This window comes from Protomyctophum bolini (genome assembly GCF_963924005.1).
Source record: "Protomyctophum bolini genome assembly, chromosome: 21".
Lineage (NCBI taxonomy): Eukaryota > Metazoa > Chordata > Actinopteri > Myctophiformes > Myctophidae > Protomyctophum > Protomyctophum bolini.
The window spans coordinates 29,198,700-29,219,014 of record NC_137882.1 but is presented as its reverse complement, the minus strand read 5'-3'; the positions used below and the strand labels follow the sequence as shown (position 1 = coordinate 29,219,014).

General features: G+C 43.6%; 1 protein-coding gene across 1 annotated transcript in view; it reads right to left on the bottom strand.

The window, feature by feature from the left end:
• Window positions 1-18,855, bottom strand: part of LOC308336472 (uncharacterized protein) — a 58,655-nt gene extending 39,800 nt beyond the window's left edge. The window contains exons 1-8 of the mRNA XM_080793837.1: window positions 18,717-18,855; window positions 9,878-10,272; window positions 8,182-8,318; window positions 7,588-7,707; window positions 6,832-6,948; window positions 5,917-6,103; window positions 3,033-3,198; window positions 814-1,048 (exon numbers count right to left, since the gene is read on the bottom strand). Of these exons, the coding sequence (XP_080649963.1) occupies window positions 814-1,048; window positions 3,033-3,198; window positions 5,917-6,103; window positions 6,832-6,948; window positions 7,588-7,707; window positions 8,182-8,318; window positions 9,878-9,971 (1,056 nt within the window). The 5' untranslated portion in view covers window positions 9,972-10,272; window positions 18,717-18,855. The remainder of the gene's footprint in view (window positions 1-813; window positions 1,049-3,032; window positions 3,199-5,916; window positions 6,104-6,831; window positions 6,949-7,587; window positions 7,708-8,181; window positions 8,319-9,877; window positions 10,273-18,716) is intronic.
• Between the last annotated feature and the right edge of the window lie 1,460 nt (window positions 18,856-20,315).

Sequence of the window (20,315 nt, the reverse complement as noted above, 5' to 3'; positions counted from 1 at the left end):
CTGGTGGGTGTGACCACATAAAAAAAACACTTTTTTGAAATCTTCCTCTATCATAGTACCTGTATCAATACTGTAAATATAGAAATACTCTGTTACGAGTAAAAGGTTGCAACTGGCGTGGTTTGGGCTTTTAGGATATAAATGAGGGGTGGGCAATGAAATAGCCAATCTACGACGTGCGACGCGTTTTGAGCTTGCTATTTTTGCTATGTTTGAATTGAAATCCTGAATAATCTTTGCAATATTTGAATTGAAATCCTGAATATCATGTTTTTTGCTATTTTTGAATTGGAATCCTGAAAAGTATTGTTTGTTTTTTTCCAAATGCATTTAGTTATAGTTATGTTAACTTTATGAACTAAATACAAATACGCTGGACATACAAAAATAACATTTTTGCGAATGCAATGAGCACTTACTATGAGACCTAGCAGATCATGTCTGTCTGTGTGTGTGTCTGTCTGTCTGTCTGTCTGTCTGTCTGTCCCGCTATACGTCCAAATATGGAGTGTGTTGCATCATCAGCTCCATATATGGGCACAAAAGGGGCCAGGTCCACATATACAGTAACAGCGGGACAGACACACTGACAGACAGACAGACAGACAGACAGACATGATCTGCAGGGTCTCAGCTGCGTTCGATTCCCGCGTTTGCGCGTCTTACTGGTAATACTAGTAATTAGCCCAATTCAATAATATATCAGTATTCTGATATCAACCCATGCGGGCCACATTAAGTGATGGTGGGTTAAGACATTAAGTGATGGTGTATGATATAAATGCATACAAAGAGTGGAATGAATTATGAAACCTTGAAGCCTCTACTGAAGACCACGGTCTGGTGGGGCCGGGCGGCGCTGCTGGTGGTGGTGCTGAAGGTCACCGTCCCGTCCCCTCCTCCTCCCCGCAGCGTGACCGCGGCCTGCACCTCCCCGTCCTTGGACAGCACCCTCCAGAGGTCAAAGGGCACCTTGCTGGACGGGCCCCTCAGGCGCAGCGTCGCCACAAACACGTAGGACGGCGGGAGACCCTCGGGGAAGATGTCCCTATAGTGTAGGGCGTGGGGGAGAGGAGACGATATATCGGATTCATTCCGCCATCTTGTTCACATGTTGCCGTACAATTGCAATTTACAGTTTGCGAACATGGACCGCGTGTGACATGGAGAAGACTGGATCATCACCTAGTTCTGCATTATATGGATGGAGCCGGCCAGCAACTCTACATCAGACCCTTAGATCTCCATATATGGAGCTGACGTGTTCTGACATTCCATATGTTGATCCTACCCCACCCGTCCTTCCTCTTCGATGTCTCCCTTTTGACTTTATACCTGTCCAAACTCTAGACAAATTATTATAGTGCAGCCGGCGAAAACTAGAATTCTCAACAGGCCCGAAAATGAAGACCCGACCCTGTTTTTTCCACATTATTCTTGCTGTCGACACTGAATGTGGACATGGGTGCTTAATGTCCTCTTTATTTATTTTCTTATATTTTTTTATCCCACGATTTTGTAACCCCTGTGTCAATTATCTAATGTGATCCTGGGCTCTACACACACCCTCCGCCAAACCTAGTCCCCATATATGGGGGACAAGGGGAGAGCAACGGACTTGAACTCATGCTTCCTTCATGAGTGTCCAAGTCGCTCCTTTACACCTGACAGGGGGGGAGTTTCCCCGGCCGGACGTAGCGCGTGGAAGGAACACGTTATTCCAACAAGTGCCTTTCCCCTCCATCAGGCTGACCAGGATTACTGCATGTTTTACCCTAGGGGACACGGGGAGAAAATCAATGTCCAACAATGTCCTCTTTATAATCCCCATATGGAATTCTAGGTTCTCACCGGAATACTTCAAACCATAATATGCACCGATTTTAGCACTGGCGATCTCAACTGGCTGACTGTGCCAGTACTTTATACTGACGCCAGCAGGTCCTCCCATAATATTGAGAACTGCGGACAATCAGACAATGTTGTACCTATACTCTCTCTCTCTCTCTCTCCTTTGCTGTTGGCGCTGTTTGCTTTGAGAAGGCCGCGGTGAACGTGTGCCACGGAGTTTTGAAGTGCCACTGGACGGAAAACAAACCTATAACTAAGTGCCTTTTTCATGGAGAGGTTTCACAGCATTTTTCCAAAGCAACTCAAAGTGGGTTTATTTTGGAGCGCAGCGCATTTCCTCGACATGAGTTGGCGACTTGGCGTGATTTATGAAACTTCTCTGTGGTTTGTTGTGTTGACCTCCTATCGGCATCCTGCTTCTTTTCTCCAACACCCCTTTTACATGTTTTCCCACCACCCCGCCATGCCTGCACCTCTTCTGCCCTTACAGCTCTCTCCTGCACTGGTCTGTACTGGGCCACGCTGGCCTGTGGTGGAATTATTTTTTGTCAAAATTCCATGTTTGCCACGTATACAATATATATGTGTACGTACGTACACACATATACATATATTGACACACTGATAACCCCTGGTACCGACTCCATGTCACTCCCATGCACCTGCCTATACTCTAGGTTAGGCAACATCACTCAATCCTATAACTGTGAGTGATAACATGATCCCACGCAGAGAGAGACGGTGGGGTCGAAAACAAATAATTGTGGGGGCTAAATGGTTTTTAGATATTTTAGATTTTTAGCAGTGAGCCCTGCAGTGTCTCTGACGTCATCGACACATGGGACTACAATTCCCATAATGCTTTGGTGCACTGCTCCTCTTAGTTTGTGGACAGGGGGAGGGCTGTCTTACTAAGACAACAAGGAAGTGAGTGAGCCTGCAGTGTCCATGACTTCTCAACTGCCTCTCGTTCAAAATATGAACGCGATGGATTATTCAGCGATAATATTGAAACGAGAGAAAGGTATAAACTAAAGGAACAGAGGGGGGGGGGGGGGGCTTTACAGAGTAAAAGCGGCCATGTCTTCCCGCCCCCCCCCCAAGCTAATATTTTGAAGTAATCCCGGCGCTGATTGTGTTGAAAAAGTGATTTTGGTCCTATACAGCATCATCTTCTCTACCTGGTGTTTTCCGTGATGTCCACGGAGGTGCTGAGGGCGTAGGCCGCCTCGGACAGCAGAGACCCGGGGATCTCCTGGGCCTTCTTCTGGACGTTCATTCCCAGCAGGAGCTCGAAGCCCTTCTCGTCGCGAGACGCCACCGGGATGCGAGTCGGACACACCGACTCTGAAACGAGAGGTTCGCCATCACCGTCACTCACAGCAAGTTCAAAAATAGCCTATTTTAAATACAGATGCAGCAATACAGCAATTTACAGCAAGCAAGAACGACACATGGTAATACATCAGATGCATGAAAAACAGTCAGCCAGAATACGTATAGGTTAAGAACAGTGTAATATCTAGATTATTAAACTATGCGTATACACGCAAGTGCTATATAAGTTACAGAAGTTGAGCCTTTGCACACACCTGTAAGGTCGTTGAGGCTAGGGCAAGTGCTACGGGGCTAAGATGGAGTCTGAGGCTTCGTACACACATAAAGAACGAATGTTCTGCATGTGCTCTGCCTGTGTTTCATGGCCGCCCCAGTGCTTTTCCAATGGAAGTCACGTGGTTTGACCAAACACTTGTGTTTGATTGGAGGGGGGGGGGGGGGGGGGGGGGGAGGGGGGCAATCAAAGTTCACACACAAGATAATACCAATATTAGGGTCAACTATTCAGGGATCCCTGGACAACATAGGCAGCATTGTGCACACAATGAGGTCCCGTGTGGTTACTTGAGAGATTAGTGGACACACACACACACACACACACACACACACAGTCACACACACACACACACACACACACACACACACACACACACACACAGATTGAAGGAAAACATCTAAACTAAAGTACTGTGAGCAGACAAAGCCAACAGTAGTCTCACATAGCCTACACAGCAGACATGGTGCAACTGGCGGCCCCCACCTTCGCTTAATGCGGCCCGTGCAGGTTAATATTGGAATGCTGTGATTTCAGCTGTTACAATTCCAGACATGCAAACGTGACCCGCTTGAATTACTTCAGTCTATATTTAATAGAAAAAGTAATACGATTTTATTATCTTTTCTTTATGTCCAATGTATGTGTTCAGGATTTCAATTCAAACACATACAAAATAGAGCTACAAGCTCAAAACGCGTCGCACTGCAACGCATTTTGAGCTTGTAGATCTATCTATTTTTGGTACGACAGTATACTGTATATGCAATGTGGCCCTCTGGAGTGAATGTGGAACTATAGTGGCCCTCTGGACTGAGTGAATGTGGAACTATAGTGGCCCTCTGGAGTGAATGTGGAACTATAGTGGCCCTCTGGAGTGAATGTGGAACTATAGTGGCCCTCTGGAGTGAGTGTGGAACTATAGTGGCCCTCTGGAGTGAGTGTGGAACTATAGTGGCCCTCTGGAGTGAGTGTGGAACTATAGTGGCCCTCTGGAGTGAGTGTGTAACTACTGTATAGTGGCCCTCTGGAGTGAGTGTTAACTATAGTGGCCCTCTGGAGTGAGTGTGGAACTATAGTGGCCCTCTGGAGTGAGTGTGGAACTATAGTGGCCCTCTGGAGTGAGTGTAGAACTATAGTGGTCCTCTGGAGTGAGTGTGGAACTATAGTGGCCCTCTGGAGTGAGTGTGGAACTATAGTGGCCCTCTGGAGTGAGTGTGGAACTATAGTGGCCCTCTGGAGTGAATGTGGAACTATAGTGGCCCTCTCCATCGTCAAAGTTGCCAAGTCCCTGGCCTACAGTACATGTGACGTATGTCTCCTCCACACCTTGTAGCCTTTCTGCACACACACCAAAGCATACATTATAAGGCAGTGGTTCCCAAACATTTAAGCCCGTGACACAAAATATATACATTTGATGTTTCCCCCGTGACCCGCAAACTAATGAAAAACTACGTCTTAGATATTTGTTTTCTAATTTATGGATTTTCTTTTCCCTTTCATTTCTTCATTACAAACGTAGCTCTTTTTTATTTATTTAATAATAATCATTTAAAAAAAAAACCTAAATGTAGGAAACAAAAAATAATGAGTCCCGTCCCAGTGTTTGGGAAACTTAAAATAATTAAGACATTTGCCGCCTCTCGCTTCCTTCCTCATGCAGCTGCTTGGCAAATGGTGTCTCCTGTGGTTTTGGGTCCAAACCAGTGTTCCCTGCCGCGGCACCACCAGCGGTGAGTTCTGGTCACCACAATCCTATAACTGTACCGTACAGTCACATCTGTTTAGTGTTCGCTGTCACAGTGTCCTTTTGATATGTCCTCCACAACTCAATAGGCTGATACCATCAGATGCAGGCTCTGGATTTGGCCCTGGAGCGTGCGTGTGTGTGTGTGTGTGTGTGTGTGTGTGTGTGTGTGTGTGTGTGTGTGTGTGTGTGTGTGTGTGTGTGTGTGTGTACACACGAGCGTGTGTGCGTGAGTGCGTGCGTGCGTCAGTGCCAGGAGTTTTGATCACAACGCCTGGAACTAAATATGCACTGTGTTCAATACAATGAGACAATCAAATGCCTCAACTCCTACAATTCTACAAAAAAGTGTCAGGACGGGGGACACTTTCAAATAATGAATGAGGCTGTAATGGGCCTTGATATAAAAGGTTTGAAAACCACTGTACAATAGGTCTATGGGCGGATGTGGCTCAGGAGGTAGAGCAGGTCGTCCAATGATGGAAATATATTGGCCCTGTCAAGGAAATGTGGAATACCTAAGTTGTACATTTAAGGACATCATAAACCAAACCATGAGAAGCTGTTTCCTGTGACCTGTGACTTGTGTGGTCTGGAGGGGTCTTCTGATGTCATGTGTTAAGACCCACCTACCCCTGGGGGCCCCCGCCATCGTCAAAGTTGCACCAACCCCTGATCTAACATCCTCTGTTCTTCTCCTCACCCTCGCAGAGCTTCTGCTCCATGGCCTCTCGGATGCGGTCGATGTTGCCGTAGTCCTCGGCGTACAGCACGTAGGTGGACGCCGGCTTGTTGGCGATGGAGACCAGCTCCGACGTGGTGATCTCGCTGCCCACGCCCACGGCAAACACGGTGATGCCCTGGGCGCGGGCCTCCACGCTGGCATCCACCTGGATGTGTGACACACGCACAGCAGCAGTGTTGATTTAGTCCACTAATACTAAGACAATTTTCTTTCGAAAACGAAAACTAAATAGAAACTAAATGAAAACTAAGCTACAATGACTAAAACTAAGACTTAATATGTTGACAATTTCGTCAATAACTAGACTAAAATGTTAGGAAGGGACTAGTGGACAAGAGGTCCAGTATAAGTCATTTTACACTTGGTCGTACAGTAAGTAAGGCAGACAGACAGACAGACAGACAGACAGACAGACAGACAGACAGACAGACGCACACGCACGCACACACACACACACACACTCCCAAGATGTACCAGTGTGCAAGTGAAATGTACTTTCATGCTGTATTGAGGAATTGTATGTTCACATTTAATTCATGTATATAGACCGAAGGAGTCAGTCAGGAAATTAGCAGATCTACAAGATCTACAATCTCACAAACAATGCGTCACGATGAGGTTGTAGATCTGCCATTTTCAAAAGATGTTTATATATATTTGAAAACTTGGGACATGGGACATTCTGCACAATGAGCACTTTTGCGTTTTGGTGCATTAAGTACATTTTGATAACAATAATTTTGGCACTTTTACTCAAGTAAATTTTAGAATTCCGGACTTTTACTCGTGTTCATACATAACACAGTATTTCTACATTGCAGTATAATAGACACTTTTACTCAGGTAAAACAATGCGAGTATACTCTTCCTCACCACGTCGTCCTGGGACTTGCCGTCGGTCACCACCACGGCGATGCGGTTCTTCACTCGGCTGCTCCTCTGGGACGAGCTGAACACGTGGTCGATGGCGAACTTGATGGCTCTGCCCGTCTGCAACCAGAACAACACAAACAACACAAACAACGTGACCATATATGGACGCACGCCGCGGCCGTCTTGACATATAATAAAGTTAATGGCAGCGTGGTATAACAGGTTGAGGGCCCCAGGACGGAGATGTCCGTCTGGGTACTTATCCCATTCTGACCTGAGATCAGATTCATACGAGGTTTCCACTGGACACACACTGGTCTGATTAGCCCATTCTGACCTGAGATCAGATTCTAAAAATGTCAATCGTTCAAGCTCAAATGTCAGTCGTACAAGCACTCGGTGGCGCGCTACGAGCTTGCAAATCCGTTTTTTTTTTTTTTTTAATCGTGAAAATGTGGAGCAAATCTTTGAATATATGTTCTTTCAGAGCGAACATTTTTAACTCATATCTTTGCTTCTGGGGGGGGTTCCTGGAATAACATATTTACAGCTGGGGTGATCGGCATCCAATTACAATTACAATTTTGGGGTGCTTGACATGAAATATTGAGCACCCCTGATATAGAAACATAGGTATTTCAGGGAAAAAAAGGATTTAGAAGACATTTTAAAATCCTTTTTATTTTGAAAAGTCGTTAACCCTAAATTGGTTAAGGACTGTGCTAGAATGAACAGAGACATGAGAGCGGGCCTTGCCTGAGTGTTTCCTCCCAGGTATGGGATGTCTTCTATGGCCTTGAGGAGCTCAGCTCTACTCTGGTGTTTCCCCAAGGGAATCTCCAGACGAGTCATGTCACTGTACTGGACCACTCCTACCTGCAGAATGAGCACACGCACACGCACACGCACGCGCACGCACGCACGCACGCACGCACGCACACAAAAACACAAAAACACAAAGCTATTTTCAAATGGCTGAAATGTATAGGGCTGAAGGCGTTAATGTATGTTTTGTAATAATAATTAAAGTAACTAGTAAGTAACTAAAGTTTTCAAATAAATGTATTGTAGTAAAAGTACAATATTTGCTTCTGAGACGTAGTGTAGCAGAATTGTTTTGGATTGGAAATTGGAAATGCTCAAGTAAAGTACAAATACCTCAGTACTTAGTAAATGTACTACTTAGTTAGTACTTTCCACCACTGTGCAGGGTGTCCATAAAGTATCTTTACAATTTTAAATTTGAATTAGAAATATATATATATATTAATTAGATGTGTTTGCTGGATTTCTTTCTATGGGGCCATGCATGATACTTTCCAGACACCCTGCTGTGCCATAACGAGCTACCTGTGTGTAGAGTGAGTTGATGTCGAAGCTGCTGCTGATGTTCACCAGCCAGCGCTTGGCCCTGTCGAAGTCCGTGAAGCCCACGCTCCACGAGCCGTCCACGATGTACACCAGGTCATTCACCGCCGTGCTGCAGCCTGTCAAGGTCAAGGTCAAGGTAAACTTTATTGTCCACAAGGGAAATTTGTCTTGGGCGCTTTCACCCCAGCTGTGCACGTGCACATGCACAGATGCACACAGACACACACACGTGCACAAAATGGTCACAGTTGAGGTTTGACTTTTGTTATATGTATGGTCTTGCTGTAATGATCATGCCATGGTTTTCCTACTATATCATGACAGGAGATGGTGCTGTTGGCAGTTTGCCACGTTCCTATTATGGTCATGTTAAAAGGGTTCACTTCCAGGTTGCCAGGAGTGATGGAGAAATGTAGCCATGTTGAATCCCACATGGTTTCTGTATTGTTTGTTCTGCAAATCTGATATAAAGCATCACAGACTGAGTTTGTGCCTTTCTTGATGTGAAGTTACCACAACTTTGACTTTAAAGGTAGTGTAAGTGTTTGTCTTTGGTTAAAATAAGTGTTAAAAAGCTCTATATTGTGATAGACACTGATACTCATTGCTATAAATATAGTGTTTGTTCATGTTCAGTAACAGTCTCCATGTCTCTCCAGCATTTTATTAAACAGAAAATGTTCTCAAACTGAAACCGGGATACCAATGTTATCCAATCAGGATAGAGAATGCAGTCAGGATATAGATTAGACGAGTGGAATTGTAAGTGACGACACAAAGAAATGAGCAGACACAATTGGACCCATGGGTCCGGGTATTATTCGGCCATAAGCTACTTTCTCCTGAATGTCTGTCTGAAATGTTGTCACCTACCTGACAATGTATTTTCTGTTTATTAAAGAGCTGGATAGACAGGGACACCCCTGTTGCTGAACAAACACTCTATAGCAATGATTACTATTAGAATACAGTGACAAAAGATAGTACAAAAACTTTTTTTCAAATTGACACTAATTAGGCAGCGGACCCCCATTTGAAAGGATACGCCAGGGGACCCCCCACGGCTCTAGGCTAGCAGTGATTTTCAACCATTTTCATTTCAAGGACGCCCCAGGATGATTGACATGCAGCTCTGAGACCCCCAATTTATATTGTAAAATCCTGTCAAAGCACACAGGCCAGAAAAGATGTACAGAGATTATAGCTATGACACAAAAGAACATGCAAATATCGAGTTCATTGTTCTTGAATATTGCAGTTCAATTGTATTGAACTGAAATAAATCACTGATGTATCTTCAATAGATGATGAACATGCATCTGAATCAAGCTTTATGGGATGTGTCAAGGCCAGTGTTAATCTTGACAGCAACCATTTGATTTCAGTCCTATTTTAGCCATCTGAAATTGTTTCGTCTTAGTCTATAGTCTTGGTTGCCTAATATCAAAATATTAGTCTTTTAGTCTTAATACAGTGTTCATTTTGACAGAAAAGTTAGTCTTAGTCATATAGTCTTTTGAATAACACACCATTTTGTTAGTCTTATTTTAATCATCTGAAATTGATTAGACTAAATATTAAGTCTATTAGTATTAGTCTCAGTCAACAAAATGAACACTAATACTGTTTATTTATACACTTTTAGAATGCCCATCATCAGTGCTGTCCTACTTACCGGCTCTGTGGTCTTCGTCTTCAACAACAGCGTGGAGACAGTTGTTCATCAGCAGGAACGGGACCAAGAGACAGCGGACAGACCACCGCGACATGGCTCCTAACAGCCAGGTTCTAACGACTCACACCTCTTCTGTGCTGTCCTGCACTCTTCTGTGCTGTCCTGCACTCTTCTGTGTTGTCCTGCACTCTTCTGTGTTGTCCTGCACTCTTCTGTGTTGTCCTGCACTCTTCTGTGTTGTCCTGCACTCTTCTGTGCTGTCCTGCACTCTGCTGTGTTGTCCTGCACTCTTCTGTGCTGTCTCGTCTCGCCTGTGGTGTGCGCGTCCTGTGTCGTGCTGTGCTGTCCTGTCCTGTCCCGTCCCGTCCCGTCCCGACCTCGACTTTTAGCGACACCTGCAAGCCAACAGAGAGAGTTCAAGGTGACCACGTTGCAATTATCAAAAACGTGTCATTCCAGTTTTATCCCCATGGTGTTATTTCTGTCTCGGAGATAAACAGCTTCATTTTACCGTAAGTCACGCCGAGGGAAAGACCCTGGTTGACCACTGAGACGATATGGAAACGCACCAAAACCCAAACAAAACAAAGCAATTAAGTGCTCCGGATCTCAAATGGCTACGAGACCAGCTTTCAGATGCAATCAGTCTCTGAGGATTATAGTTCAGAAGTTACAGTATGTATATATGACAATGTTACTCAATATTTTACCTTCTTTAATCTTTACCCCTGACCACCAAACTGAGACGTGTGTCAGAGTAAGCAGGAATCTATCTGACATTGTGTGTTCCTGCATTTGTATTTGATAATGATGCAGACAGGTGATAATAAGTGGCCTGCTCACTCATACATTGAGGGAAGCAGCATGAGCTCAGTTCGGAGCTCTCCCCGTGTTGGCAGAGGGAGATTAGCGCCCAGGATTACAGCTTAGACATTGGCACTGGGTGAAAAAGAATGTGGAAAATTGTTTGCCTAGAAGAAGCCAGTTTAGGTATCTTAGGTGATTCGGGCATCTGATTAGGATGCCTCTCGAGCGTCTCCCTATAGGGAGGTCCACGGGGCACGTCCCGCACTGGGAGGAGACGCCCGGGGCAGACCAAGGCGCAGATAGAGGGATTACATCGAAAATATATATACAAACAAGATAATGATTGCAGTCAGAGTGACATGCATGCATGCATGCAGTATTATACTCAGACAGACGACATCATTACATGTTTCACAATCACATCGCAGCTCAACCAACAATCCGTGTGACCGCGTGAGCAACAGATTTTACAAAGCGACAAATGATGACGATCTTTGCATCATTTGCATCTGCCCGCATACGAACGCAGCATAAGGATATGATTCATTAATTGACGTGTTAGATTTTAAGGTGTCTTAGTCCATGTATGAGAGGGGCCGGCACTAACCGCGATCCAGCCGTTCTGAAGGATTGTGCGAGCCAGTCCTAGTGGACTGTTGTTTTATTTAAGTGAAGTGAAGACGGACAGGAAAAAGGACCGCTATAGCCGCTAAGCCTGCAGCGAGTGCACTGACTAGTGGACTGTTGACTACAGATTTACAGTTTAACAACAGTGTCGAGGTGCCCTTGAGCAAGACACTGCTCCTGCATGTGCAGGTGGGTGCCTTGCATGGTTTCCTCCGCCATCGGTGTGTGTGTGAATGGGTGAATGTGAAGTACATTGCAATGTAAAGCGCTTTGGAGAAAGGCACTATAAAAATGCGTGTGTGTGTTTTAGAATATTATTGTAGAGAGATCAGCAGTTTTGTAGACTGTTTCTGTACAAGCCTGCAGACGGGGATTTCTGGCACAAGTAGGCCTATACAGCCTCTTCCAAGGTGCACAGTCAGAGAAGGTACAATAGTCTGTCCAGACTGATTGCTACGTTAGGCTTTTTTTGTTTTTAATCCCTGCAAAAAATGCGAATCCGTCTGGATTCCTGGCTAAAAATAGTCACAATTCAACAACTTAAGACTTTATGAACTCTCTCTCTCTCTCTCTCTCTCTCACACACCCCCCCCCATACCCCCCACACACATGTACACAGTTGCAGATGGTGTGTGTGTGTGTGTGTGTGTGTGTGTGTGTGTGTGTGTGCGTGTGCGTGCGGTGAATTGAATTGTGTGGTTGGGTATACATGTGCATGCACTTGTGTCGTTTGTGTGTGCACTGTGCAGCGATGTACGTGTCAGCGATTCTCACTCCCAGCTCCAGAAGCCATGTCCATATAAAATTGTCGTAAATAAAACAGCAGTGCGTCAGACTGTTGTTGAAGTCATCGCAATGAGCTCGGTCTGGTTTTTGGAAACGCTAAGCGCGAAACTCGGTCAAACCGCCGCATCTCTCCCCGTCTTTCATCAATATACCAGCGTGCCTCTTTATGCCTCGCCACGCTCGCCACATCGCTCGCTCTGATCCCTGTTAACGCATTCAGGACGGGAACCCCCTTTTGGTGTTGTAAGAATGATGTAAAAATAGCAGATCTACAAGCTCATAGAGTAGCACCGAGTGCCGCACTACCAGCTTGTAGATCTGCTAAAAACAAATTCAACGTGGAAATGTGGCGCAAATCTTTTTGAATATTATTCTTTCACCGCAAACATTTTAAACTCACATCTTTGCTTCTGGTGGGGGGGGGGGGTGCCTGGAACAACATATTTTTTTTAGATTGGGGTCCGGGGCCAATTACATATAATTCTGGGGGTCCTTGACATGACATAGTTTGAGCACCACTGATATAGAAACATAATAATAAGGTCATGCATGCTTTAGAATACATTTTGTACAAATCTGGCTACAGTCCTAAATGTGTTAAAGGGATTTGGTGAGGGTGGTGCATCCCGTATAGTAGGACATGCGGCTGGTGTTGTTTTATGTACGAAGCTTCCTGCTTTGATTTCACTGTGAAAAACATGCTTCCAGCGACCGCAAGGCTGCCAGTGGTGGAAAAAGTACTTTTTTGTTTCTTAAGTAAAAGTGTCAATACTGCAATGCAGTGACGTGGGGGGCTCTATATTTTCGTCGATGCTACACCCCAGGCCTATACTTTGTTTTGTTACAATTTTTTTGGCTTTTGTTGTCCTTTATTGGATAGTGTACACTACAGTATGGTGACAGGAAATGGGGAGAGAGATGAGGGGGGTGACACGCGGCAAAGGTCGTCGGGTTCGGTAGTCGAACCCTCCACAAACTGTCATAACTCGCTGAAATGTTGACGGATTTACAAACGGGGTTGGTTTATTGCAAACGTTGTCGACGTGGCTATGATTCAGGACGCGTATATGCTTATTTAGTTTTTTATATGAACGTCGTATAAAAGCATATAAGTATGCGGACGTCTCTGACGTTTATAACAAACCAAACGCGTCGTTTTCTGACCCCTCAATGACGCCACTCTCCTATATAGTCTATACCATTCTAAGTCAGGTCAACTCACAAACAGGGCACCGACCTGCACACCAGGAGCAATTAGGGCTTCAGTAGTGTCTTGCTCAAGGACACTTCGACACTAGCTCTGGGGGAGCCCACAGGGATCGAACTGGGAACCTTGCGGTTCCAATCCGGCCACTCTATTGGCAGTGTAACTGTGCAGCTATAGTCTGTAGTCTGTATGTAGTCCGTCGCTCAGGATGTTTTAGGGAAGGGACAAAGCACGCTTCCTGCGTTAGCTGATCTGAAGATCTGAAGGGTGTGTGTGGGGTTGGATCATGTCCTGAACGCACGCATTGGGGGTGCCGTACGACCTTGATTGCATTGTGGTGCCATCACCAGTGTTTTGGCACTCAGGCATGGCTGCCGGAAGCCAGTGAAGGAAGGGAGCGCAAAATATGTTTATAAAAAAAGCCCTGTGCTTCTGTTCTCGCATCACTCAGCTATAGGCCCCATTAAACATTACAGTGACAGTTGTCACGTTGTGCACACGTGCCTAAAATTGCTGATATTTATTGCGCCACCCTCGTTGAAAACAATGCATCTCAAACGGCTTATCACTCTCCAGTGCTGCATGAACATGAACAGCACTTTGTGCGTTGTTTTCTGACCCCTCAATGACGCCAGTCTACCACTCTGAGTCAGGTCAACTCACAAACGCCATCTGCCCTACCAAATCAGACTCTCTCTCTCTCTCTCTGGTCCAGTCCAGGTGTATGTGGTTTTGAGGTTAGGTGCTTCTATTCTCGCATCACTCAGCTAGGCCCCTTTTCCACCGAACGAAATTTGGTTCAAGAACTGGTTCCGTTCTTTATATCATTTTATTTTTTTATCTGCATCGTTTCCAACCTGAATAGTGACACGTCCACTTTGGTTCTCACTGCAGGGCAAGAAGAAGTATTTTTTGGATCCGCAGTTCCGAAACAGCTTTTAGGGATCATTCTGAACTAATTAATTTGGCTCAAAATCAGGCGTGAAGAAAGAATGGAACCAAATTCATTCAACGGCGGTGGAACAGCGGCCGCCATTAACCCATTAAAACCGAGAACACATCTGTGTCATTTTTTTTATTTTAGCGATAGGCCTATAACACATTGATCCTTATTCCTGATTTTAGCTATTAAAAAAAAGAAAATTGCAAATCTACAAGCTCAAAGCACTTCACTTCATGCCGCACTATGAGCTTGTAGATATGCTATTTTTGAAGAAAGAAATTAAATATGTCATAAAAAAAGCAAATCAAGCTTAAATCAAGAAAACATGTGCTACTGCTAATCAAGCAAAAATAAAGTTATTACCCCCCCCCCCCCCCAACTGTTGTTTCCTCCCTGCCTCCACTCGTTTACTCATGACATGTTTGAACGGCGTACTATTAGTCAATTACTCACGCGATTACAATTGCTGGCATGTGGCAAGGTGGGAAATGAAGCAGAACTCCTCTCTCATGTTACGTTTGGTTGACCACCATTGTTGCTCCGCAGACCTGCCTGTATCAATATCACTCACATGGCCTGGGTATAGTTGTCGGGGAGTTGATACCGTTCTATGGAAGAGTGAGTCCATGTTGGCTCTTTATTATGGGCAGTGTAGAGTGTAAAAGTACTCACATTTTTACTTGAGTGAAAGTTAAAGTATCAATACCGCAGTGTAGAAATAGGCTACTCTTTTTTTTTGCAAGAAGTCCGGAATTCAACATTTACTTGAGTGAAAGTATGAAAGAATTGGCATCGAAATGTAGTTAAAGTAACACAAGTAAAAGTAATCATTATAATTTTCCATTTCTCAAGTTTTCAAATGTATACAAATATTTTGAAAATAGCAGATCTACAAGCTCACTGCACATTGTGAGCTTGTAGATTACGGTATTTTGGTATATATACACCAGTAAGACGCGCAAACGCGGGAAGCGAACGCAGCTCGTACATATTTGGGTTTTGGACGTATAGCTGCTTTGGGGACTCCTTATATGGTTATGGCTGAGTCATGGTGACGTAATCACTCGGCTCCATATATGGGCACAAAAGCGGGACAGACAGACAGACAGACAGACACACACACACACACACAGACAGACAGACACACACACAGACATGATCTGCTAGGTCTCATAGTAAGTGCTCACTGCTTTCGCAACTATACATACAAACCAAACCAACCCAACTTCTTGCAATGAAACCGTTTTAAGGACATGTCACAATGCAACTCCTTGCAACAAAACGGTTTTAAGGACACGTCACACCAATGCAACTCCTTGCAATTGTGCCATTGGGGATAATGGTTGCATGCAACTACATGCAACTCATCATCATCATCACCTTTATTTATACTCTGAGATACAGTTGATACAACTGACCGAAGGATGGCAGGGAGCTCCGTTTTAAGGAGTTTTGGAGTTCATTCCACGAGGTTGGGCCATTGACAGAAAAAGCTGTCTTGCCCAACTCTGTCTGGGCCTGAGGAACCTAGCTTGAGCCTTAAGAAATCACTAGAGCGGCTCTGATAGGTGCTATTGTTCAGTTCCATCATGGAACAAATATAGTCAGGGAGCATCTTAGCAATGGCTTTATATAAAAATAGGTGCCAATGCTTATCTCGCCTCTCAGTCGGCTACTCGCAACCGTTTGGTTGCGTGGCAAATCATTGGTGTGGTTTGAGCCTACCGTAACAACCTCTTCTTCTTTTGTAATATTTTCTTTCAGAATGTAATGGTCATTAGACTATAGACTCAGAGCATCAACCATGGCGCCTATCTATCACCCATGCCATGCAGACTCCCTCCCCTGTCAGAGTCATCAGTTTGGATGGATGTAGAATTATATGCAGGGTGTAATTTGTACGTGATTGGACTTAATTGAGTGATCAGTGATCACCCTCCCCTTACCTATAGCTGCATGTGCCAACTGCGGCCTAGCTAGAGTAAGAGAAAGACCCTTCTGGTGTCTTGCTATTTCTTCTTCATTAAAGCTGAAATAATTAGAGAGAGAGAGAGAGAGAGAGAGAGAGAGAGAGAGAGAATTCCAATACCCCAAATCTCGGCCACTCGCTCACTCAAACTTGGCCACTCCAGCATGGCAAATTTATGGTGAAATTGGTGACCTGCTGAAATATGTGACCATCTTGTGGACTTAACACAACTTTACATGGAGGTCTTTATGTGGCCTGAATACCGCTAGGTTGAACTCTGCTAATTAACCAACTGCAATGATTTACTTTCGGTCACTGACATTATGCGATTGTCTACACGATTGTCACATATTTTTGTTGTTTGAAAACGTTTTGAAATAATACATAAAAAACTAAATGTAGGAGACAAAACAAAAACAAAGGTCTGTGACCACAGACGGGTCCCAACCCACTTTTAGGGAAACGGAGTACTAGAGTACGGGCAAAGGCATCAGTGCCTATAGTGGGACAACTGAGAACCAGGGCTGGACTAAGAAAATTCGGCCCTGACATTTTCACAGAATTTGGCCCAAGACTGGCCCACCACAACCAACCAGCCTGCTGACTTTTCGGGTCGAGGCACATACAAATACTTGAAATACATATTAGCCCTTAATGCCACCATGCCACTTTTACAGAACAACATAAATGATGCACGGCCACCAACAGACAACTACACTGAGAAAAAGACAACTAATTTAACTTTGGCCCAGACCGGCCCACAACATGCCACCCTCTCCATTCCTCAGGGTTCTCTCAACTTCTCTGTCAGCTTTGGTATGCCTTTCGCTCAACTTCATTCAGATGTGGTCGGTTATACAGAAATGCACCGACTCGCAGCGAAGAAGAAGAAAATCTTTCAGCAGTTACTGGAAAGCATCTGTGCAGGAGGACGTATAATTATATCTGAGCCAGAGAGAGAGAGAGAGAGAGAGAGAGAGAGAGAGAGAGAGAGAGAGGGGGGGGTGTGTTTGTTCAGTCAGTGAAGGACCCAGATAACCCATAATCACACAGATGTAGTATACACTTGTATATTTAGCATTGAGCTGCTCCCTCTGCACATTTTTTCACCAAATGCCACGCTTAAAACATGAACAGACACAACACACGAGTATACATAGCCATCTTTGAACTCTATAAAACATGGCATTAGATGATGACAGTTACGTCACATTGCACTTTTCACTGTAACAACCTATAAGATATGTAAGCACAGAACCCAACTTGTCACTGAATCTTTTGAATACTCAATTGCCTTTTATTTGTATATTAAAAGGATTGTTGCATTAACAATTTGTAATACATGACAGATGATATAATCACTATTGTCAACAGAATGTGTCCATTTAGCTTAGTTTTTGACTGCTAGTTGTGTTTTGTGTTTGTTTGTGGTTTGTTTTCAATTTTTTTTCTTTTATGTAAGATTGTAAGTCTTGTGTATTTTGTATTCTTTATTGAAAAATCGGTCAAAAAATCTACAAATAAATCAAAAAGCACGCTACCACTTCTACACTGTCAGTTATACTGTATCAGACTGATGATGTTGCTGTGCAATGTGTACGCAGATGGATAATATAATGCTATAATAATATAATGCTAACACTATAATGCTAATATCCATAACATGACAACTGCTTTGGTATATAGGCTAATATCTTTGACCCTAAACTAATTCAAATAAGGGACCAATGTGCAGGAATTTGCATGGTGTCAGCAAACAATCGATGTGTGAGTTCTCTTGCATTTTAGCCTATACAACAGCAGCCATATTAGTACAGCAGTGTCTTTATACCTGAATGGTTTAAAGTGAATCCATCCATCAATGTCACAAACTTGCAATTGTGAGAAAAAACAACCCAGCTTAACTTTGACCAAATATGCATTACTAAGACATACTGTATACAGTAGGAACCCTGCTGAACAAATCTGTGCCTTGCAGTGCCAATTTAAATTTAAATATTGTTGAAATGTGGCCTACTAAATGTTCAACCAGGTGTTAAGTTACTATCATATGTTGTATACAATCAACCTGACCAATAGCTTTTAAGATGAAAGCTCATCAGTCACTTTAACTTATAGCCCTACAACAGTGGTACTCAGCCAGTGGTCCGGGGACCACAGTGGTGTTTGAGGGTTTTCCAGGTTAATTTACAAGAAGTCTACACAATTAGACAATGCAAAATAATTGTTATTTTCCTCAATGTTTGCCTGTTATGTATCTTACTATGGTACAGTAACACATCAATACAGCATGAGAATGTGGACAACCTCTTATTCAACAACAACAACAAACTATTCTACGACAAGTTTTTGGATCTGAGAGGCTAAATGTCATCAAATGCCAATGGTCTATCATGGTCCGTGGCTCAAAATGCAGAATAAACAATGGACCTTGACCTGAAAAGGGTTGAGAACCACTGCCCTACAACACAATAATAATAATAAGGGAATATCACAGTACCTTTATGATTCAGCTCGAAGGTGGCATTGCTTGGTGAAGTTATAGTGAAGTGTGCCTGCCGGTGGTGTAAAACGTGTTGAGAGATGAGGACTATTCTCCTTGCGGTCTGTAGAGGGAGTCAAAGACACATGGGAGCATGGTGCAGGCACAGCCAGGCAGGCAGAGGTCTTTATAAGCGGCCAGAGTCAGAGAGGGTGTGACCTGACGTTGCATGTTCCAATGTGGAGCTGCCCCTCCTGTCCGTGACTGACTGGAGGGAAACATTATGATTTTTGTTTATTATTTTTTTATGAAGACAGACAGACAGACAGACAGACAGACAGACAGACAGACAGACAGTGCGCGCGCGCGCGCACACGCACACACACACACACACACACACACACACACACACACGCACGGCAGCATAACCACAATACAGTGAACTGAAAGCAACCATCGCCCCCTGTTGGAGGAAGTCAGTGTTTCATATTAGTGACAACATTTATTTTAAACATTTTGAATAACCTGAATATCAAATCATTGGTTGAATCACTTGTTTTAATGGCATATAGGACAAAACTCAATAATTGGAATCACCTTTTCCTATTTCCAAAAATAGATTTTGAAGGATTTTGTCTTGTGAAGCCAATGCCAACTTTCCCACATATTTGGGGTTATATAAAGGTTATTTTCTGTTCTTTTATAATGGTAAAAAACAGTATAGTGTAGCCTACCCTTATAATTCAGTCTGCAATGTTTTGTTTTTGTTTTCCCTAATCCGTTATCACACAAGTGAACTACAGGCTCAAAGTTCACTTGGGCCCATATTTTCTGTGATAACCATAAAATACTGTTCTCCATTATAAAAACACAGCAGTCAAACGGTTTCATATAGTATGCAATAAAGAGGTTGACACTAAAGGCTTCATCAGATGCACTTGGCCGTTAGGCAAGTACAGGTCATATTCTACTTGCCCAAAGGTCATGCCCACTTGCCTGAAAAAATAAATAATCACCATTATAAAAATGATAGGTACATTTTTAATTACCGTTAAATGTAACACTTATTCTTATTCATTTTTTTGAACTGCGATAAAAATGTATAAACTAAAATTGTATACCAAATACATATAGAAGATAGCCTATGAAAATTACAATGGGTTCACACTTGTTTATTTATATTTTTAAGTGTAGCAACAGTGAAAACAACACATACCAGAAGACAGAGCGCTCTGGCCATGTTCAGGTCTTTAGACAGAATTCTTGTGTTGTGTTTATAGACGGTTGCTTGCATCCGTTCACAAACAAGTACTTGCCTGGTCGGGCAACCAAACTCCGTCTGCCAGAAAGTTTTTATTTGCCTGCCAGGGGCAGGTGGGCAAAATTTGTGTCAATGCTTGCAATATGACCTCACTCAAATATAACCTCTTTGCTAATTATTTTATTTGCAAAGAGCTTGTAATTTGGGGACTTTTTGCGATTTGTCGCCCAAGGGCTTAAAGTGCTTAAAGAATAAAGAATAAGTTAGGTCAAGAAGAAGAAGCTTTGTCTTAATAATGACACTGTTACTAAGTATTATCAAAATCTACGTCATATAATATGCATTTCATGTAGGTT